This window comes from Salvelinus sp. IW2-2015, unplaced genomic scaffold (assembly GCF_002910315.2).
Source record: "Salvelinus sp. IW2-2015 unplaced genomic scaffold, ASM291031v2 Un_scaffold16329, whole genome shotgun sequence".
Lineage (NCBI taxonomy): Eukaryota > Metazoa > Chordata > Actinopteri > Salmoniformes > Salmonidae > Salvelinus > Salvelinus sp. IW2-2015.
In genome coordinates this window covers 49,516-73,698 of record NW_019957537.1, presented here as the reverse complement: position 1 = coordinate 73,698, position 24,183 = coordinate 49,516, and the positions used below count along the sequence as shown (strand labels likewise).

The 24,183-nt window shown below is 41.4% G+C and overlaps 1 protein-coding gene across 1 annotated transcript in view; it reads right to left on the bottom strand.

Moving 5' to 3' along the window:
• Window positions 1-24,183, bottom strand: part of LOC112080476 (phospholipid-transporting ATPase ABCA1-like) — a gene marked incomplete at its 3' end in the record, with an annotated part of 123,181 nt that overhangs the window by 49,897 nt on the left and 49,101 nt on the right. Inside the window, exons 11-16 of the mRNA XM_024146259.1 lie at window positions 22,931-23,133; window positions 16,686-16,734; window positions 11,029-11,142; window positions 10,844-10,879; window positions 8,785-8,924; window positions 1,104-1,231 (exon numbers count right to left, since the gene is read on the bottom strand). Coding sequence (XP_024002027.1) covers window positions 1,104-1,231; window positions 8,785-8,924; window positions 10,844-10,879; window positions 11,029-11,142; window positions 16,686-16,734; window positions 22,931-23,133 — 670 coding nt within the window. The remainder of the gene's footprint in view (window positions 1-1,103; window positions 1,232-8,784; window positions 8,925-10,843; window positions 10,880-11,028; window positions 11,143-16,685; window positions 16,735-22,930; window positions 23,134-24,183) is intronic.

The following is a 24,183-nucleotide window of genomic DNA, read 5'->3' as shown; positions in this document are numbered from 1 at the left end:
GGATCAATCTATTACAATGATCTCCCTTGGACAAAATAAGCAAACCTCCGTAGAATATCAACGAGCAGGAGGAGGGAACTCTATGAAATATTCAACATGTTTTTCACATTACTTCTATTTATTTGAATGTTTTTTAAAAGCAAACCCCAAAATGCAATGCAAGAAATTCTCAAAGAAAATCTGTGTTACTGTAAGTATAAAAACCAACTTGCCAATATGTTACAGTATGTATAGAACATATATGGTGTCCATATTAACACAGCCTCAATCTCAGCAGAAAAAAAATCCAGCTGAGATTGAGGGTGTCCTTGTATAGACACTGTAAATGTAAGTGTTTTCCTGTGACACTTAAACAAGGATGAAATAAACCATTGTTAAACCAGCTATGCAACTGATTCCACTATTTTCCGTCTGTCTACACCAGAGCTCAGCTGGCATCCTTAAAAGTGTGTACAATTAATTATGCCTTGACATCTGGGATTCAACTCAGTGTTACTGGGAGTGATGGTATATCTTCTGTCCATCAAATAGGCAGCTATATGTCTCCTCATGAGATTAATACAAATGTAACTTCATTTCTTTGACAGATTATGCGAGTCAGAGCTCAAACATTGGATCCTGACATGCACTGCCATGTCAAGGCTAAAGCCAGATTATTACCCTGTCAGTTTGAACACACTGGGCTTTGTGAGGCATCTCCACTGCTCTCTACTCTACCCCAGAAAGACAGTAAATCTCAGTCCCAAATATCACCATATTGGTGCACTATATACAGAATAGGGAGGCATTGGGGACGCAGACAAATTCATTCCAGTATGCCAAAGTCTTCAAAAAAAAAATGTCCCTCCAAACATTGGTACTAGGAGCGATCCACCTCCATCGCCTATGTGGTTTCTCCACTCAGATAAACAGTATGCCCATTATTCTTAACATCATAGTAGAATAACTTTATATTTTTAAATAATTCTTTCTATCTGTCCTGGTCAGGTTACCCCGCTGAGTTCATTACGTTTACACAAATGCAATACAAATCTCAGCATATTCACCTGTACTGATAAAGGCGTGATTATAAAGTCCGAGAGCATGACGTTTCAATGGCTCACCTGTAGAATGTCGTTTGGGGCAGCCCGTACATCCATGGCTGCAGCTCCAGATTAGGGTACTCGGCAAAAGGGGGGATGATGACGGAAAAGATGAGAGACAGGCAGACGAAGACAGCTGGCAGAATCACCTGTGTGACATAGACATAATATCAGAATCTGCTGCAAAATTACACTTCTTTGGCAATGCCTTTTTTAGGTATCCTATCCTGTGAAAACACTGTTACAGAAGGCCGACACAATGCGTTTAATATCAGTTAATGACAATTACTGACTATCCACATAACTTTCTTATTTATTTAACTAGGCAAGTCAGTTAAGAACAAATTCTTATTTACAATGACGGACTGCCGGGGAACAGTGGGTTAACTGCCTTGTTCAGGGACAGGATGACAGATTTTTAACTTGTCAGCTCTGGGATTTGATCCAGCAACCTTTCAGTTACCGGCCCAACGCTCTAACTACTAGGCTACCTGCCACCCCGTTACATGCATATATTGTATACAGTATACTGTATACTACCTGGCTGGCGGGTATGAGCGTTGGACCAGGAACCGAAAGGTTGCTGGATCGAATCCCCGAGCTGACAAGATAAAAATCTGTTGTTTTGCCCCTGAACAAGGTAATTAACCCACTGTTCCCTGGGCGCTGATGATGTGTACAGTATGTTAATTAAGGCAGTCCCCTGCACCTCTCTGATTCAGAGGGGTTGGGTTAACTGCGGAAGACACAGTTCAGTTGAAAGCATTCAGTTATACAACTGACTAGGTAACCCCCTTTTTCTTGTAGTGGGATATCTAAAGTCATATGTGTTASAATACTACTTTCACCAGCCAACCAAATGAAGCATTTTCTCCGCAGAATCAGAAAAGGGGTGTAGTTTCATGTGTCCGACCGAGGCTCCCCTGAGGGAGCATCGAAGTGTTACTGCGCAATCCAATTAGCAAACGCTGGGAGCGATCGGGGATAAAGATGATGATTTGTCTTTTCACTTGTCATGTGCTTTCATCCAGAGTGGAATGTCCTGTACTGGACTGCATACTTACAATTCAATTCAAACTAAGTATCATTACCACAAATCTGCTATGGTGGGTTTGGCCTTGGAAAGAACAATGCATAGGCAGAAAATACCTCATCACTACTGTACAATATGGTGGTGGATCTTTGATGGTATGGGGCTATTTTCCGTCCACTGGTCCTGGGACACTTGTTAAGGTCAACGGCATCATGAACTTTACGAAGTATTTTGCCAAAAACCTGGCTGCCTCTGCCAGGAGGCTGAAACTTGGCCGCAAGTGAATCTTCCAGCAAGACAATAACCCAAAGCACACATCAAAAATCACCCCATTAATTGCTTGAACATAAAATCAACATTTTGCAATGGCTATCTCGCCTTCCGGACTTGAACCCCATTGAAAACCTGTGGTTTGAATTGAAGAGCGTAGTCCATAAGCGCAGACAAAGGATATCAAGGATCTGGAAAGATTACGTATGGAGGAATGGTGTAAGATCTCTCCCAATGTGTTCTCCAATCTCATAAAATGTTTTAGAATAATATCATTTTCCCATGTTTTTGTTGCTCAGTATATTCATTTTATTGTCTTTATAACTCATCTTTACCAAGGGATCCAATCATTTTGGACCACACTGCATATAAATCGTGTCTGCATGTGGTGTATGATTGCATACGTCTGTCTTGTGTCGTGCATTTGCATGTGCATGTGTGCTGGCGTAGGTGTGGAAGACATGGGGAGGTGAATTCATAACATCCAACACTACTGCAGTAACATCATTCCACCCCTACCCCCCATCATCACCCCCACCCTCTCCGTTACAATCCACAATGAAAGTGATGCACACAATCAGACACGAGACCAAACGCTTTTATACCCTCGTCAATTATAATGCTTGCCGTTTACTTGTTTTGGCTGCCTTGCATGTGTAAGGAGTTTGATTAAACACTTTCAAACACTTGCTTTGTCAACTGCCGCCTACTTAGGCATAATTCATTTTGCGCTGTTCTCTTTTCCTGCCACCACGACTTCCCCCCCTTTTCTCTCCTCCATGTAAAATGTTCCCTTTTCATTTCCATTCTTGGAGCTGACAAAAAGGTCAGACAGAATGGACAATATATTTAATCTTTAAACACTTGTACTGCTAGATACTCCACTGAAGAGGGAGGTTTGCTGAACTTAATTAATTACATGCTGCAATTTCCGGAGCCCATTCATACAGTACAATACAAATGAAAAATGCTATATTTACCGCAGAGTTCTATGTAAATGCGGGCGCAGCTAAAATAATAGTCTGCGACAACTGAAAAGCCTCTAAATTAGATAATCCCGAACACACACACTTTCTCTCAGACTGTAATTGTGTGTGGCAGCTCGTAGCATTTTTTCTGTGAACACACGCCAAACAATAGAGAAAAGTCATTAAGTTCACAATGTGCTCCACAGACTACGAGTTTACCACACTCTCAAATTTGGTGAAACAAGGAAGATCATATTTGTAAATGGGTACAAACACCAAAACACAATTATAGTMTTTTCAGATTCACTGTAAAAATAAAAAAAAACGGATTCATTTTATTACATTTAATTTGAGGGCAGACTGGCTAGTTGGCATATTTGGTATTTGTTATTATATTAGGATCCCCATTAGCTGTTGCAAAAGCAGAAACTACTCTTCCTAGGGTTCACACAAAACATGAAACATAATACAGAATTACATAATACAGAACATCATCAGACAAGAACAGCTCAAGGACTGAACTACACAGTACATTTTAAAAAGGCACACGTAGCCTACATATCAATGCATACACACAAACGATCTATGTCAAATAGGGGAGAGGCATTGTGCCACGAGGTGTTTCTTTATCTGTTTTTTGAAACCAGGTTTGCTGTTTATTTGAGCAATATGAGATGGAAGGAAGTTCCATGCAATAAGGGCTCTATATGATACTGTACATTTTCTTGAATTTGTTCTGGATTTGGGGACTATGAAAAGACCCCTGGTGGCATGTCTGGTGGGATAAGTGTGTGTGTTAGAGCTGTGTGTAAGTTGACTATGCAAACAATTTGGGATTTTCAACACATTCATATTTCTTATAAAAAGAAGAAGTGATGCAGTCAGTCTCTCCTCAACTCTTTGCCAAGAGAGACATGCATAGTATTTATATCAGCCCTTTGATTACAATTAAGAGCTAAATGTGCCACTCTGTTCTGGGCCAGCTGCAGCTTAACTAGGTATTTCCTTGCAGCACTGGACCATACGACTGGACAATAATCAAGATTAGACAAAACTAGAGCCTGCAGAACTTGCTTTTAGGAGTGTGGTGTCAAAAAAGCAGAGCATCTCTTTATTACGGCTAGACCTCTCCCCATCTTTGCAACCATTGAATCTATATGTTTTGACTATGACAGTTTACAATCTAAGGTAACGCCAAGTAATTTAGTCTCCTCAACTTGTTCAACAGCCACACCATTCATTACCAGATTCAGCTGAGGTCTAGCACTTAAGGAATGATTTGTACCAGATACAATGCTCTTAGTTTTAGAGATGTTCAGGACCAGTTTATTACTGGCCACCCATTCCAAAATAGACTGCAACTCTTTGTTAAGGGTTTCAGTGACTTCATTAGCTGTGGTTGCTGATGAATATATGGTTGACTCATCAGCATACATGAACACACGAACATGTGTTCAAAGCATTAAACAAAGCATACATGAACACACATGCTTTGTTTAATGCCAGTGGCAGGTCATTGGTAAAAATAGAAAAGAGTAGAGGCCCTAGAGAGCTACCCTGCGGTACACCACACTTTACATGTTTGACATTAGAGACACTTCCATTAAAGAAAACCCTTTGAGTTCTATTAGATAGATAGCTCTGAATCCACYATATGACAGAGGTTGAAAAGCCATAGCACCTAAGTCAATAATAGCAAAGGCTGCACTGAAATCAAACAGTACAGCTCCCACAATCTTCTTATTAGCAATTTCTTTCAACCAATCATCAGTCATTTGTGTCAGTGCAGTACATGTTGAGTGCCCTTCTCTATAAGCATGCTGAAAGTCTGTTGTTAATTTATTTACAGAGAAATAGCATTGTATTTGGTCAAACATRTGTTTTTGTGAATCAACTAGCTTGCCTATCCAATTGCGTGAGAAACGCACAGGGCCTGTGCGGTGCACATATTAGGTCGTACATGCTGCATCAGACATCCAAAAGAAAACTGCATGCAACATGCTAAATGCTAATCTTAAAATATCTGATGTAGCATATGRCCTAATATGTACACCGAACTACACATAAAACAGACCATCAACCATAGTGGTATATGATACACTATTAACAGCGTAATATTTAATTCTATGCCATCAACAGGGATTTTGATATGCATCATATTCATGCCAAGATGTTCTCAATCCACCCTAACACTCACACTTGTCTTTTCTTGCCAACACTGACTTGGCTTTTAACTACTTTTATCACAAAAAAAATGTACTTACTATGACTGTGATATGTCATTGGTTGTGTCCAAATACCCGTACTAGCGTTCTTAATAGTAGGCATTTTGGGCATGTGAAAAAAATGGTTTTATAGTATGTGAAATTTCAATAATGTATTATGCTTTAAATGCCAGGATGTCATAGTCATTTTTAATTTTCATCCAGTAAAATTTGTTGCGCACTATTGAGGAAGAGAGTCGTCTTTTGAGAGCCACGTATATCTGACCACAGCTGATAATCAGCTGAGAGGAGCTCTGTACCAAAATGAAGGAATGGAGGGAATCAACACAACTGTGCATTAGATGACACATTCTCAGTAGGATGAGACTAGCATGCTGATACTTGTAGCTTGCTGTATTAGTTTTTACTAAACAGTACATTCTAAATAGTATGTAGTACGATTAGTACACAGTATGTAGTTTAAGTAAGTAGTAGGCAAAACAGATTTCGGACAAGGCCTTTGTCTCACCTAGCTATGTTAAGATGGATTCACTAACCTAAACAGTACATTCTAAATAGTATGTAGTACGATTAGTACACAGTATGTAGTTTTAGTAAGTAGTAGGCAAAACAGATTTCGGACAAGGCCTTTGTCTCACCTAGCTATGTTAAGATGGATTCACTAAGCGTAAGTTGCTCTGGATAAGAACGTCTGTAAAATTCTGAATCTTCCACGTTATACAATATACAATGTTGGCCTTTAAATTATAAACAAGGTTAATTGGCCGGAAATAACAACAACGATAATAAATTAGACTAATTCAGCTAATAACAAAGACTCACTGCAATACACAGGCTAATTTGATCACTAATAAGAGTTAGTTAGCAATTGATGGAACATTTCAGAACACCACAGAAAGCTATTTTATGTACCAAGTTAAGTAGATGTAACCTTGTTACCATTGGTTACATATCTGAGAGGAAGTCACCGAGTGCAGCTCAGCTCATCAATTAACCGACTAGTGAATCACAGGAAAATAGAGAAACGGTAGAACAAAGCGACTGGAAGGTCAATGTCTAGGAGATTATAAAACCTAGACTATGTTCTTTCAATTCCCTGTATGCTACCTTGTAAATTGACAGAATTCACTTTTCAATGGAATTGTCGATGTAATATGAGTTTAAAATTATATAAGGAAGTAGAGACTCCTTTCTTTGTGGGTAAAAGTTGCCGTGTCATGGGACTGGTTTCCCGCATAAAATATTTATTTGTTTTTACGATGACTGTTCATGAAGTGTAAAGTTAATACCAATTGTTTGGCATAGCACGCAAAAGTGTGACTAAATATCTGTACACTTTGCCACAAACTACCGTCAGTGTTCAATTTATACATTAACTGTTTAGTGTACCAAACGTGTCTTGGGGGTGCCCAATATTGAAATTCTTTGATTTGCCCCCCCGTCACTTGAACCATGACTATTGTATTCATCCCTTTGGGTGCAACAATGGTTTTAAGGAAACAGCTTTGATGCCAACAACAGAATCTAAAGTTTAACACTATGAACATTCTGGGAAACAGAGGCCTGGCCCTGAATGATATCTATGTGCATCCATTGGAAGGAGAGTCATCTGCAGTGAAGGCAGAGGACATCCATTTTGAATCAAGCACAATGCTTCCACACACAGCTCTGGCATAACCTATCGAAAAGCCATCGCAATCAGTCTCAGGTACGTACGTCGAGTTCCGATTCAGTCACCTGGGCTCACATGACACAAGAGCTTGCCTCCCTACCACTTCCTCAAGTCCACATCCTTAACCGTCCATCTCCTAACTTTCATCCCCATAAATCACTTCCTTTTGAGTCTCACACCATCATCTCTTTTGAATTCCCCACTGACTCTGTTTAAAGAGATTACCTCACGCCACATTCATATAAGCTAACAATGGGAGCTGTTTACATGACGGTCAGGCCCTTTGTCAGCCCCYCAAGTGACATGAATGGGCAGGAAGAGAGGTGGAACGAGAGGAAGAAGGAGGGAGGAGAGGAGCCATGAAACAAAGGKTGCGTCCCAATTGGAATCCTGTTCCCTTTATAGTGGACTACTTTGGATGAGGGCTCATAGTCAAAAGTAGTGCACTATATAGGAAATAGGATGCCATTTGGGACTCACTTTCACTCCACACACACCTCCCCTCGCTAACAAAACATAGTCACGTCCGGTATTGACAGTGACTAATGGTATGATCGGTATTGCAGCGAGTTACAGGAGGAAGTGTGTTCCAGAATGAGGCAGGTGGTAGGTTTACACACGGGCGAATAGGAGAAGTGGAGTGGAGTACTTCATGATGATGGTGCCTTTGGAGTGTAATTAATTCAATGTCGTGGTATCATTCATTGCTGATGGGGTTGCACCATGTCTACACACGTGTTATGAATAAAGATTTGCATCAATATGATTATTAGTGGAACAGAGCTCAAAATAAATGACAAAGAAACAGAAAATCTGATTATGTACGTCAACAGTTGTGCATCATCTCTGACGAAAAGTAAATGTAAGGTGTCATGTAAATAGATAACCATGTATTGGTTCTGACTCGAAATTAAAATAACTCACAAAACGATACGGACACACACTTTACAGGCTAATATCAACCTGCCAGCGAGCTAATTGTTATGATAATCTTATTTGATACATAACTAATGAAACCACATTATTAGCATACTAACAAATTAGAAAAAAAAACGAAACCAAAAAAAATCATAGACATCTCTTTGCCTTTGAGGTTCCTATTAATTTAAAGTGGAAACCGTTATGAGGGGAGACAGGAAGTTCTCATAGCTGGTGTGTGTGTGTGTGTGTTTGTCTGTGTTCTAAACAGATTTTAGTTTACATTACAGAGCATCTCTTAAAGTTGTGACGGGCTCTGTCTCCTTGGCAGATAAGACAGATAAGCCCTTCAGATAAGATAAAACATCCACTTTCCTCAAGAAACGTATAATACATTCTAGGTTTGTTGCAAACATAGGGACAGCATTCCTTTTTCTCCTCCGCAGATTGAAGAGTTGGTAGTATTATTATCATATCTATTTGTCAAACTCCTTCCCCCTACGGTACGTAGCCACCTCTTTTTACAATATAATGGATTTTTTTCATGACACTACTACACTTAAGGGTATAGAGAACAGAGGCGTAGAGAACTATGGGGTTTGTGTGTGGTCATTACCTGAGCAATGATGCCTTTGCGGCTCCTGCGTGCGTGGTGGAAACGTTTGATGAAGAGGGCCAGGAATTGTCTCCGGATTAGTTCCCATCCCATTATCACACTGGAGCCCTTCCCATTCACATTGGCCACTCTCTCCACATCTAAAATGGAGGGCATACAAAATGTCTACAATAACACAGATGATTCAGTGCATTTTAGGTTACATACAGTGTTCATGAAGTGAATGAAAACCATCTGACAATCTGTTAGGCTCTTAGGTTTGTAGGAAGTGAATGAAAATGTTTTAGCCTCTCTCACAGTGTAGAAAATAACACCTCAATAACACTATCTTAATYAGTAAAACAAAGCCCACAAAATAAGCAATGTGGCCTCTTATCTGTCTAAAAAGTCCAACAAAAGTATTTTTGAAACAAAGCATATGTAAATTGTGAAATAAAATGTGTTTCATAAGTGGGCTTGCTCAGGGAGAAATTGTAAAGGAGGTGGGCATTTTCTGATACTATTGCATCGTGTAAAATGAAAACCTCCTGCGTGGAATATGAATTGAAAGGGCTATGGGATTTTGTTTGGCTTTCCAAAATGGCRGCCAGTGTGTGGAAAAGCTGCAACTGTGTGACAAGTTGACTCTGTTGCCAACCAAGGAGACAATGGAGCAAGAACGGTCACAATGACTGACCTTTTGCGTCTTCTCCAGTGTTAATTGTCAGAGAGCAGCAAATAATGAGGCTTCGTGAAAACATATGAATGTGTGTGCCAACTCCTTAGGGATAGGCATAGGGACAGTTGTAAATCATGCAGCGCCGTGTGTCACGATTGCAGATTTTAGAGAAACAACAAATGTTGGTACATATAAGTGTCTTATATCGGAAAGCCTAAATTCTTGTTAATATAACTGCGCTGTCCAATTTACAMTAGCTATTACTGCGYAAAAATGGCATGCTATTGTTTAAGGAGAGCTCCTAACAACAAAACACTATGTTCACCACGATAGGTTTGATAAATTATTAAAGGTGTACTTACATTCTGAATTCTTGCTCTGATTTATCATCCAAAGGGTCCCAGAGATAACATGAAGTGTTGTTTTGTTAGATAAAATCCCTTTTCATATCCTAAAAAGYTCCATATAGCATGCACGATCGATTTTGTATTTCCACTCATTCAATTCGCAAAGAAAGMKATCTGTGAAAATCTAACCCTAAACGTTGTTTCAACCAGTCAAATCACYTTCGTATTTATTCSTCAGAGATCCTAGAACGTAACCAGACTTCACTATATCATTAGGTGTGTACTGTAGTATATCCTATCGGACACCAAATTTGGTCAGAGAGKGTCGCATTCATGGCGCGCCGATGACACGMGTGGTCTTCACTTGATTGACTGTAACTTTGTCAAATAAGCACCAATCGGGGTCAAACAAAGCTAGATAGCCAATGAGCTGGTCTTTTTGGGAGTATGCGGAAACCCCGTATCTGTCACAAAATGTTGCTGCTAACCTTGTGCGACAGCAAGCCTTTTCCTTTTGGACAAAGTTACACGAATATGGAGATTTATGAAGTTATGAAAACTGTGTGTTTTGCAAATGTTGAACTTACAATATYGCTACTAATACTGGAAAAGCTAAATCAAAGTCCAAGTATACAGATTTGACGWTATTCTTGCAGGAAAATGTAATGTAAATGTCTCCTTCACGATTTGCCCAAATGTACCTGGGTGACTTCACACTAAATGTCGTGTAGCTTGCTCATACTTCAAGTTATTAGTCTTAAACTTTGCACKTACACTGAATTACAACCAGAGTGATGGCTGGATTTGGGACCTTTCTGTTCCATTTCAAAGATGGTGGGGGGGGAAAAAGTTTGTTTTTTTCTTTGTATTTTCTTCTACCAGATCTATTGTGTTTCCACAAACTTCAAAGTGTTTCCTTTCAAAATGTACCAAGAATATGCATATCCTTGCTGCAGGGCCTGAGSCACAGGCAGTTAMATTTGGGTATGTCATTTTAGGCAAAAATTGGAAAAAGGGGGCTATCTCTATTAAAWRTTTTACTCGGTATACYTACCCTCCACTCTGCTTGTGAACTTGGCTTTCACTTCAGCTTCAGTTGGATCATAACAATAGACAGGGAGGACATAAAGAAAACAGAACATTACCATTCATTTGCAATAAGACATCATGTCTCTACCTCAGAATAGGCCTATTTTTTATTTTATATATTTAGTATATTATTGAAAGGTAAGCACATACCCCTTTTCCCAGTCACTTTGTCTGAAGTGTTCCCGACATTGGTCAGGCTTTGCCGTTGCCGCTTGGATTCCCTTGAACTTCTTGTCTTGTCTCTTACCAAAGGTGCTTTGTTATCTAAAATAATACACAGAAGATCAGTTGAATTGGCATTACCCATTTACCGTTTTGAATACCATACAGAAATAATAGCAACCGCTTGTGGCCTATACAGTGTCATATCACTAGCTGAGGGTAACAATATCAATCATTTGATATGATATCACACATCAACATGATAAAGGTATATCGTGATATTAATTTGTTCTTCCTGGACCTTCAACGGTGGATGGGCTTCCAAATGTATTCAAATTGGCTTTGTAGGTTTACGGTCCCAGAACATTCACACCTGGCCCAATGGGAAATCAAATCAAATCAAAGTTTATTTGTCACGTGCGCCGAATACTACAGTGAAATGCTTACTTACAGGCTCTAACCAATAGTGCGAAAAAAAGGTGTGTGTGTGTGTGTAGGTAAGTAAAGAAATAAAACAACAGTAAAAAGACATTTGAAAATAACAGTAGCAAGGCTATATACAGACACCGGTTAGTCAGGCTTATTGAGGTAGTATGTACATGTAAGTATGGTTAAAGTGACTATGCATATATGATGAACAGAAAGTAGCAGTAGCGTATATATGATGAACAGAAAGTAGCAGTAGCGTAAAAAGAGGGGTTGGCGGGTGGTGGGACACAATGCAGATAGCCCGGTTAGCCAATGTGCAGGAGCACTGGTTGGTCGGGCCAATTGAGGTAGTATGTACATGAATGTATAGTTAAAGTGACTATGCATATATGATAAAACAGAGAGTAGCAGCAGTGTAAAAGAGGGGTTGGGAGGGGGGCACACAATGCACATAGTCCTGGTAACCATTTGGTTATGCCTTATGGCTTGGCTTGGGGGTAAAAACTGTTGAGAAGCCTTTTTGTCCAAGACTTGGCACTCCGGTTCCGCTTGCCATGCGGTAGGAGACTGAACAGTCTATGACTGGGGRGGCTGGGGTCTTTGACAATTTTTAGGGCCTTCCTCTGACACCGCCTGGTGTAGAGGTCATGGATGGCAGGCAGCTTTGCCCCAGTGATGTACTGGGCCGTATGCACTACCCTCTGAAGTGCTTTGCGGTCGGAGGCCGAGCAATTGCCGTACCAGGCAGTGATGCAACCGGTCAGGATGCTCTCGATGTTGCAGCTGTAGAACCTTTTGAGGATKTCAGGACCCATGCCAAATCTTTTTAGTTTCCTGAGGGGGAAGAGGCTTTGTCATGCCCTCTTCACGACTGTCTTGGTGTGTTTGGATCATTCTAGTTTGTTGTTGATGTGGACACCAAGGAACTTGAAGCTTTCAACCTGCTCCACTACAGCCCCGTCGATGAGAATGGGGGCGTGCTCGGTGCTCCTTTTCCTGTAGTCCACAATCATCTCCTTAGTCTTGGTTACGTTGAGGGATAGGTTGTTATTCTGGCACCACCTGGCCAGGTCTCTGACTTCCTCCCTATAGGCTGTCTTGTCGTTGTCGGTGATCAGGCCTACCACTGTTGTGTCATCTGCAAACTTAATGATGGGGTTGGAGTCGTGCCTGGCCATGCAGTCGTGGGTGAACAGGGAGTACAGGAGGGGACTGAGCACGCARCCCTGGGGAGCTCCAGTGTTGAGGATCAGRGTGGCAGATGTGTTGCTACCTACCCTCACCATCTGGGGGCGGCCCYTCAGGAAGTCTAGGATCCAGTTGCAGAGGGACTTGTTGAAAATGTCAGTGAAGACACCTGCCAYTTGGTCAGCACATGCCCGGAGCACATGTCCTGGTAATCCGTCTGGCCCCGCAGCCTTGTGTATATTGACCTGTTTAAAGGTCTTACTCACGTCGGCTACGGAGAGCGTGATCACACAGTCATCCAGAACAGCTGATGCTCTCATGCATGCCTCAGTGTTCCTTGTCTCGAAGCGAGCATAGAAGTGATTTAGCTCGTCTGGTAGGCTCGTGTCACTGTGCAGCTCGCGGCTGTGCTTCCCTTTGTAGTCTGTAATAGTTTGCAAGCCCTGCCACATCCGATGAGCGTCGGAGCCGGTGTTGTATGATTCAATCTTAGCCCTGTATTGATGCTTTGCCTGTTTGATGGTTCGTCGCAGGGCATAGCAGGATTTCTTGTAAGCTTCCAGGTTAGAGTCCCGCACCTTGAAAGCGGCAGCTCTACCTTTTAGCTCAGTGCGGATGTTGCCTTGAATCCATGGCTTCTGGTTGGGGTATGTACGTACAGTCACTGTGGGGACGACGTCCTCAATGCACTTATTGATTAAGCCAGTGACTGATGTGGTGTATTCCTCAATGTCATCYGAAGAATCCCGGAACATGTTCTAGTCTGTGATAGATAAACAGTCCTGTAGTTTAGCATCTGCTTCATCTGACCACTTTTTTATAGACCGAGTCACTGGTGCTTCCTGCTTAAATTTTTGCTTGTAAGCAGGAATCAAGAGGATAGTTGTGGTCGGATTTACCAAATGGAGGGCGAGGGAGAGCTTTGTACGCGTCTCTGTGTGTGGAGAACAAGTGATCTTAAATTGATTTCCCTTTGGTTGCACATTTAACATGTTGATAAAGATTTGGTAGAACTGATTTAAGTTTCCATGCATTAAAGTCTCCGGCCACTAGGAGTGCCGCCTCTGGGTGAGTGGTGTCCTGTTTGCTTATTTCCTTATACAGCTGACTGAGTGCAGTCTTAGTGCCAGCATCTGTTTGTGGTGTAAATAAACAGCCACGAAAAGTATAGCTGAGAACTCTCTAGGCAAGTAGTGGCCTGCANGTATAGCTGAGAACTCTCTAGGCAAGTAGTGGCCTGCAATTTATCACAATATACTCTACTTCAGGCGAGCAAAATCTAGAGACTTCCTTAGATTTTGTGCACCAGCTGTTGTTTACAAATATGCACAGACTGCCCCCCCCCCTCGTCTTACCGGAGTGTGCTGTTCTATCCTGCCGGTGCAGCGTGTATCCCGCTAGCTGAATATCCATGTCGTCATTCAGCCACGATTCCGTGAAACATATGATATTACAGTTTTTGATGTCCRGTTGGTAGGATATTCGTGATCGTACCTCGTCTAATTTATTGTCCAGTGATCGCACGTTGGCGAGTAATATTGACGGTAACGGCAGCTTTCCTACTCGCTTTCTGCGGATCCTGATGAGGCATCCGGCTCTTCGTCCTCTGTACCTGCGTCGTTTCCTCTTACGAATACCTGGGATGTCGGCCCTGCCGGGTGTTTGCGAGTCTTGCTTGTTATTGAAAAAATCTTTGTCTAATCCGAGGTGAGTGATCGCTGTCCTGATATCCAGAAGCCGTAAGATACGGTTGAAGAAACATTATGTAGAAAAAAAGTTACAGATAACAAAAAAAACAAACACATAATAGCACAATTGGTTGGGTGCCCGTAAAACTGCAGCCATTTCTTCCGGCGCCATAATCAGCAAGCAGTCTTGTCTCTAGAGAGCCGTGAAAGTGAAAAGCAAACATTCACACAGTTGCAATGATTTTCAAATAAAACCAATACAAACTGATATTGTATCGATATTCCATGTCGGTGACCGTCACTACATACTGTATATACAGTTGAAGTCGGAAGATTACATACACTTAGGTTTTTCAACCACTCCACAAATTTCTTGTTAACAACTATAGTTTTGGCAAGTCAGTTAGGACATCTACTTTGTGCATGACACAAGTCATTTTTCCAACAATTGTTTACAGACAGATTATTTCACTTATAAGTCACTGCATCACAATTCCAGTGGGTCAGATGTCTACATACAATAAGTTGACTGTGCCTTTWTACAGCTTGGAAWATTCCAGAAAATMATGTCATGGCTTTAGAAGATTRTGATAGGCTAATTGACATCATTTGAGTCAACTGGAGGGGTACCTGTGGATGTATTTCAAGGCCTAACTTCAAACTCAGTGCCTCTTTGCTTGACATCATGGGAAAATCAACCAAGACCTCAGAAAAAAATGGTAGACCTCCACAAGTCTGGTTCATTCTAGGGAGCAATTTCCAAATGCCTGAAAGTACCACGTTCATCTGTACAAACAATAGTACGCAAATATAAACCTCATGGGACCATGCAGCCGTCATACCGCTCAGGAAGGAAACGCCTTCTGTCTCCTAGAGATGAACATACTTTGGTGCGAAAAGTGCWAATCAATCCCAGAACAACAGCAAAGGACCTTGTGAAGAAGCCACTGCTCCAATACCGCCATTAAAAAGCCAGACTACGGTTTGCAACTGCACATGYGGACAAAGATTGTACTTTTTMGAGAAATGTCCTCTGGTCTGATGAAACAAAAATAGAACTGTTTGGCCATAATGACCACCGTTATGTTTGGAGGAAAAAGGGGGACGCTTGCAAGCCGAAGAACACCATCCCAACCGTGAAGAACGGGAGTGGCAGCATCATGTTGTGGGGGTGCTTTGCTGCAGGAGGGACTGGTGCACTTCACAAAATAGATGGCATCATTATGTGGATATATTGAAGCAACATCTCAAGACATCAGTCAGAAAGTTAAAGCTTGGTCGCAAATTGGGTCTTCCAAATGGACAATGACCCCAAGCATACTTCCAAAGTTACGGCAAAATGGCTTAAGTACAACAAAGTCAAGGTATTGGAGTGGCCATCACAAAGCCCTGACCTCAATCCCATATAAAATTTGTGGGCAGAATTGAYAAAGCATGTGCGAGCAAGGAGGCCTACAAACCTGACTCAGTTACACCAGCTCTGTCAGGBGGAATGGGCCAACATTCACCCAACTTATTGTGGGAAGCTTGTGGAAGTCAACCCGAAACATTTGACCCAAGTTAAACAATTTAAAGGCAATGCTACCAAATACTAATTGAGTGTATGTAAACTTCTGACCGACTGGAAATGTGATGAAAGAAATAAAAGCTGAAATAAATCATTCTCTCTACAATTATTCTGACATTTCACATTCTTCAAATAAAGTGGTGATCCTAACTGACCTAAGACAGGGAATTTTTTATTTTTAGGATTAAATGTTAGGAATTTTGAGAAACTGAGTTTAAATTTATTTGTGGCCACACCAGATACTGACTATTACTTTTGATTGTGACCCCCCACCCCCCCTTTGTTCAGGGACACTTTATTCCATTTCTGTTAGTCACCTGTCTGTGGAACTTGTTCAGGTTATGTCTCAGTTGTTGAATCTTGTTATGTTCATACAAATATTTACACATGTTAAGTTTGCTGAAAACAAACGCAGTTGACAGTGAGAGGACGTTTTATTTTTTGCTGAGTTTATTTATATGTACATATTCTCAATCACCCCTTTAGATTTGTGTGTATTAGGTAGTTGTTGGGGAATTGWTAGATTCATTGTTAGATATTACTGCACTGTTGGAACTAGAAGCACAAGCATTTCGCTACACTTTATTAACATAACATTAACATCTTCTAACCATGTGTATGTGACCAATACAATTTGATTTGATCTGATTTGAAGACTCTCAATGGTGTGTGTGTGTATACTGTATATCATCAGTCCACGATTAAACTATTCTACTACAATTTACATTGTAACCCCCCCAAAYTCCACTCAACCGGCAAAACTTGCAATTTACCTGGAATTTCCACATCCACACCTGTGTCCTCCGCCACTTTGAGGAAAATCTGTGAGATGGAACGCAGCATAATTAGCATGATATGAAATTGCTTAGCATCATCATCTCCAGTGAAATGACTTGACCTCTATGTGTGTTATTAGACAAATGATCGACAGCACTCCCTGTAATGACAAAAACAAGGGCTCTATATTCATTACAATGACAAATTGGTAGGTTAGCGTTTTTCATCATTAATCTTGTTCTGGAGGCAGCTCTGCAGAGTGGTCACTAGCTGGCACAGCCACAATGTCATAAAATCAGATTTGAAACTTAACACTAAACTTAACCTCACTGCTAACCCTTACGCCTAACCCTAACCTGAAAATTAATACGAAAAAGCAAATTATTGTTTGAATGAATTTTTACAATTCAGGCTATTTTGACTCCGGAGCTGGCCTATCTAGTGTAAATCACTAATTTCTGCCTCCAGGACAAGACTCATGACAAACGTCAACCTGTGTCAAGCAGTCATTTCTTTCTCCATGCTCTTGTATTACAGATGCGCGAACACCAGTGATCCGCTGGTTAACTCATGACCCGCAGTCCCCGCGGTTATATCCGCGAGGCGTATGGGTTTAGGGTCATTCAATTTTGATTGAATAAAAAGAGAAAGAATAGCTTTAAAAAAAATCTATAAATGTATAATTCTTGTGCAATTAATATAGGCTATTGCGGTTTTTCTTTCATTATTTTAGGCTATCTGGTATTAGTGCATAAACTTTAGGGCTTAACTGTTTGCGCCAAATAATGCTTTTGGGGACTGGCAGAAAAAGTTTACGTCAATCCACGGAGCCAAGTTTAATTCAATAACACAAAAGCTGCAAAAGGAGAGTTTAAAATAAAGAGAAGGGAGGGCTAGAAAAGTAATGTTTGGAAAAGATTTGTTGAAGTGGTAAAAGAGGATGAGAGCAGTGTTATGTGTGATGATTGTGAGGCGCTATACAGAGTCGACAGTCACGAGATGGGGACTTCAAAAAGGCCTATGGCATGTCAGGGGAGCTGCAGTCTACTGTTCAGATGGGTTAAKTGGAAACTGAAATCTGGACACTGACMGTAGGTCTATAACCTCTCACATAGCCTTAATAATAACTCCTGCAGAACTAAGCATTTCTTGTAGTAAAATTATACGCCAAACATAGTCAATATTTGGAGAGAAAATAATTCTGCATCTTGAGAGAATGCAATGCTCAGTTAGATACCATCTGTAGAGGTGCTGTCTTCATCATCAAAAGGATTATAAAAGCGGATAGTTTTTCAACCACATAAAATCTGCATCAAAGTAGACAAGTTGACTAACAAACAGCCTATCAAAATGACTGAAATTATAAGCAGAAGCATATCTAAATCAGGCAACAACAAAATAATCCTGCAACCCTGTCAAATAAATAATTCCGCTGTTTTTGACTGTAGCCTACAACATATTTTATATAGTTAGGGTCGGGTGGCGGCCTCAGATTTTCACTTTATCACATATAATCGGCGGTTGCGGGTGGGTTATTAGCAATTGCGGGCATGTGCGGGTGAATAAACAGCTGACCCGCGCAGTGGTGTAAAGTACTTAAGTAAAAATACTTTAAAATACTACTTAAGTAATTTTTTGGGGTATATGTACTTTACTATTTACATTTTTTGCCAACTTTTACTTTCACTTCACTACATTCCTAAAGAAAATAATGTACTTTTTACTCCAATAATGTACTTTTTACTGACACCAAAAAGTAGTCATTACATTTTGACGGGAAAATGGTCCAATTCACACACTTATCAAGAGAACATCCCTGGTCATCCCTATGCCTCTGATCTGGCGGACTCACTAAACACATATGCTTTGTTTATAAATTAATGTCTGAGTGTTGTAGAGTGCCCCTGGCTATCTGTAAATAAATAAAAAACAGGAAATTGTGCAGTCTGGTTTGCATAATGTAAGGAATTTAAAATTATTAATACTTTTACTGTTAATACTTAAGTATATTTGAGCAATTCCATTTACTTTTGATACTTAAGTATATTTAAAACCAAATAAGGTATTTATTATTTATTTGACTCAAATATGTACTTTTTCCACCACTGGACCCGCGCACTAGTCGCACTAGTCGCACACACACACACACACACACACACACACACACACACACACACACACACACACACACACACACACACACACACCACACACACACACACAATAGAAATACCACCAACTGACATCTAATCTCCTTCTCTAAGTAGATATATGCAGTAGATTCAAACAGAGTAACCTTGTGTCTGAATGTGATACGTTGAAAAGGAATTATTCACAATGCCCGCAGGGCATCTTCATCTGACAAAAATTTCTGAGACATATTAGTTGTGTTTGACAACAGTAACTTAGTGGTATGTGCCTGCCTACATGCATAATCCAACACTACCCTTGGCATACTAAGCATTTGGTTAGTTCAGGAGAGAGCAGTGTGTGTGTGTGTGTGTGTGTGTGTGTGTGTGTGTGTGTGTGTGTGTGTGTTGTGTGTGGTGTGTGTGTGTGTGTGTGTGTGTGTGTGTGTGTGTGTGTGTGTGTGTGTGTGTGGTGTGTTTCAAGTACAGTCGTGGCCAAAAGTTTTGAGAATGACACAAATATTAATTTTCACAAAGTTTTCTGCTTCAGTGTCTTTAGATATTTTTGTCAGATGTTACTATGGAATACTGAAATATAATTACAAGCATTTCATTAGTGTCAAAGGCTTTTATTGACAATTACATGAAGTTGATGCAAAGAGTCAATATTTGCAGTGTTGACCCTTCTTTTTCAAGACCTCTGCAATCCGCCCTGGCATGCTGTCAATTAACTTCTGGGCCACATCCTGACTGATGGCAGCCCATTCTTGCATAATCAATGCTTGGGAGTTTGTCAGAATATGTGGGGTTTTGTTTTGTTTTGTTTGTCCACCCGCCTCTTGAGGATTGACCACAAGTTCTCAATGGGATTAAMGTCGGGGGAGTTTCCTGACCATGGACCCAAAATATTGATGTTTTGTTCCCCGAGCCACTCAGTTATCACTTTTGCCTTATGGCAAGGTGCTCCATCATGCTGGAAAAGGCATTGTTCATCACCAAACTGTTCCTGGATGGTTGCGAGAAGTTGCTCTCGGAGGATGTGTTGGTACCATTCTTTATTCATGGCTGTGTTTTAGGCAAAATTGTGAGTGAGCCCACTCCCTTGGATGAGAAGAAACCCCACACATGAATGGTCTCAGGATGCTTTACTGTTGGCATGACACAGGATTGATGGTAGCGCTCACCTTGTCTTCTCCGGACAAGCTTTTTTCTGGATGCCCCAAACAATCGGAAAGGGGGTTCATCAGAGAAAATGACTTTACCCCAGTCCTAAGCAGTCCAATTCCTGTACCTTTTGCAGAATATCAGTCTGTCCCTGATGTTTTTCCTGGAGAGAAGTGGCTTCTTTGCTCCCCTTCTTGACACCAGGCCATCCTCCAAAAGTCTTCGCCTCACTGTTCGTGCAGATGCACTCACACCTGCCTGCTGCCATTCCTGAGCAAGCTCTGTACTGGTGGTGCCCCGATCCCGCAGCTGAATATTTGATTTCACCTTTATTTAACCAGGTAGGCTAGTTGAGAACAAGTTCTCATTTACAACTGTGACCTGGCCAAGATAAAGCACAGCAGTTCGACACATACAACAACACAGAGTTACACATGGAAAAAACAAACATACAGTCAATAATACAGTATAAAAAAGAATAAGGGAGGTAAGGCAATAAATAGGCTATGGTGGCGAAGTAATTACAATATTGCAATTAAACACTGGAATGGTAGATGTGCAGAAGATGAATGTGCAAGTAGAGATAATGGGGTGCAAAGGAGTAAGATAAATAAATAAATACAGTATGGGGATGAGGTAGTTGGCTGTTAACAGGTGGGCTATGTACAGGTGCAGTGATCTGTGAGCTGCTCTGACAGCTGGTGCTTTAAGCTAGTGAAGCTATCCCAGAGTATCTGGGTTCGCGCCCAGGCTGGGCTGGGTTCGCGCCCAGGCTCTGTCGCAGCCGGCCGCAACCGGGAGATCCGTGGGGCGACGCACAATTGGCATAGCGTCGTCCGGGTTAGGGAGGGTTTGGCCGGTAGGGAGGGTTTGGCCGGTAGGGATATCCTTGTCTCAGTATGTAAAACAAATGTAATAAAATGTATGCACTCTACTGTAAGTCGCTCTGGATAAGAGCGTCTGCTCTTGGCCAGTAGGGATATCCTTGTCTCAGTATGTAAAAATGTAATAAAATGTATGCACTCTACTGTAAGTCGCTCTGGATAAGAGCGTCTGCTAAATGACTAAAATGTAAATGTAAATGTAAGGAGATAAGAGTCTCCAGCTTCAGGGATTTTTGCAGTTCGTTCCAGTCATTGGCAGCAGAGAACTGGAAGGAAAGGCGGCCAAATGAGGAGTAGGCTTTGGGGGTGACCAGTGAGATATCCCTGCTGGAGCGCGTGCTACGGGTGGGTGCTGCTATGGTGACCAGTGAGCTGAGATAAGGGGGGACTTTACCTAGCAGGGTCTTGTAGATGAGCTGGAGCCAGTGGGTTTGGCGACGAGTATGAAGCGATGGCCAGCCAACGAGAACGTACAGGTCGCAGTGGTGGGTAATATATGGGGCTTTGGTGACAAAACGGATGGCACTGTGATAGACTGCATCCAATTTGTTGAGTAGAGTGTTGGAGACTATTTTATAAATTACATCGCAGAAGTCGAGGATCCGTAGGATGGTCAGTTTAACGAGGGTATGTTTGGCAGCGTGAGTGAAGGATTCTTTGTTGCGAAATAGGAACCCGATTCTAGATTTAACTTTGGATTGGAGATGCTTAATGTGAGTCTGAAAGGAGTTTACAGTCTAGTCAGACACCTAGGTATTTGTAGTTGTCCACATATTCTAAGTCAGGTGCGGGCAGTGATCGGTTGAAGAGCATGCATTTAGTTTTTGTTGCATTTAAGAGCAGTTGGAGGCCACAGAAGGAGAGTTGAATGACATTGAAGCTCGTCTGGAGGTTAGTTTACACAGTGTCCAAAGAAGGGCCATATACAGAATGGTGTCGTCTGCGTAGAGGTGGATCAGAGAATCACCAGCAGCAAGAGCGACATCATTGATGCATACAGAGAAGAGAGTCGGACCGAGAATTGAACCCTGTGGCACCCCCATAATGACTGCCAGAGCTCCGGACAACAGGCCCTCCGATTTGACACACTGAACTCTATCAGAGAAGTAGTTGGTGAACCAGGCGAGGCAATCGTTTGAGAAACCAAGGCTGTTGAGTCTGCCAATAAGAATGTGGTGATTGATAGTCGAAAGCCTTGGCCAGGTCGATGAATACGGCTGCACGGTAATGTCTCTTATCGGTGGCAGTTATGATATCGTTTAGGACCTTGATCGTGGCTGTTGTGCATCCATGACCAGCTCTGAAACCAGATTGCATAACAGAGAAGGTACAACTTTAGGAGACGATCCTGGCGCCTGCTGGACTTTCTTGGGCGCCCTGAAGCCTTCTTCACCACAATTGAACCGCTCTTCTTGATGTTCTTGATGATCCGATAAATGGTTGATTTAGGTGCAGTCTTACTGGCAGCAATATCCTTGCCTGTGAAGCCCTTTTTGTGCAATGCAATGATGACAGCACGTGTTTCCTTCCAGGTAACCATGGTTGACAGAGGCAGAACAATGATTCCAAGCACCACCCTCCTTTTGAAGCTTTCAGTCTGCTATTCGAACTCAATCAGCATGACAGAGTGATCTCCAGCCTTGTCCTCATCAAGACTCACACCTGTGTTAATGAGAGAATCACTGACATGATGTCAGCTGTTCCTTTTGTGGCAGGGCTGAAATGCAGTGGAAATGTTTTTGGGGGATTCAGTTCATTTGCATGGCAAAGAGGGACTTTGCAATTAATTGCAATTCATCTGACCACTCTCCATAACATTCTGGAGTATATGCAAATCACCATCATACAAACTTAGGCAGCAGACTTTGTGAAAATGAATATTTGTGTCATTCTCAAAACTTTTGGCCACGACTGTACAGTGAAATGCCTTTCTTGCAAGCTCTAAACCCAACAATGCAGTGTGTATACGTGTGTGTGTAAGCGCTTGCATGTGAAGCTTGTGTGCGAGTCTGTGCATGTGATGCCTGCGTACATGCGTGTGTGTGTGTTTCGTCCGCCTCATACCTCCTCTAGTGTGGTATCCGAGATGCCGTAGTTGGTGAAGCCAATGTCGGCCATCTCCAGGTCCAGCTCTTTGAAAAGGAGGGCGAAGGTACCATCCTTGGCCCCGCTGTAGGGCAGGATGTAGGTGATCTCCTGGCCGATGCTCTCCAGGAACACTGCCTCGGGAACATGCCGACGCACCAGCTTACTGACAGCTGTAAGCTCTACATGGTGAAGAGAAACAGGAAGGATGAAATTGATGTATGAGAAGGAATTACAGAAACAACAATATCTTATTGTTATGTCATATATTTGTGCTTCATGTATGGTAACTGCCAAAATAAAATAAACACTTGATTAAATGAGGGATACAAAGTATATTGAAAGCCGGTGCTTCCACACAGGTGTGGTTCCTGAGTTAAATAAGCAATTAACATCCCATCATGCTTAGGGTCATGTAAAAAAATGCCCAGTTGCCCATTATTTTGGCTACCATGGCTAGAAGAAGAGATCTCAGTGAAGTATGGTGTCACATCCCCCCCAGTAGAGTTCCAGACACTTGTAGAATCTATGCTATGGTGCATTGTAGCTGTTCTGCAGCTCGTGGTGGCCCGAAGCCCTATTAAGATACCTTATGTTGGCGTTTCCTTTATTTTGGCAGTTACCTGTATTTCAATTGACATATTTAAAAGTGAATACACTGCATTTAGAATCATTGAGGACAACAACAAATAGTTATACCACTTATTTACTTTTTCAAAAGTGGTGAATCTGTTTCTCATCAAGGGTCATAATCAGAGTTAAGGGACACTAGGTTTTTTGAGTTTTGCATAAACCGGCAAAACATAGCTATGGAAGACTTGTGTGAAGATTCGAGATAAGCAAATGGATTTCAAAATTTCCAAAGAGAGACCGAAATTGCCGTATCTTGTTAGTCCCTCATCATAAGCGCTTTGAGGTTGTAATGAAAAGCACTATAAAAGTGTAATTTATTATTATCATCATCACGATATCGAAAGAGCAAATCTCAAATGATCATAAGTACATAAGGAACAAGGTTTCTTATGTACTTATGAAAACATCACCACCTCCAATTGATTTTTATATATATATATTGTTTGCCAGGTAAGTTGACTGAGAACACATTCTCATTTACAGCAACGGCCAGGGGAATAGTTACAGGGGATGAATGAGCCAATTGGAGGCTGTGGATGATTAGGTGATTATAATTATTGTGTTATTGACAGTACGTTTGTTTATCCCATGTGTAACTC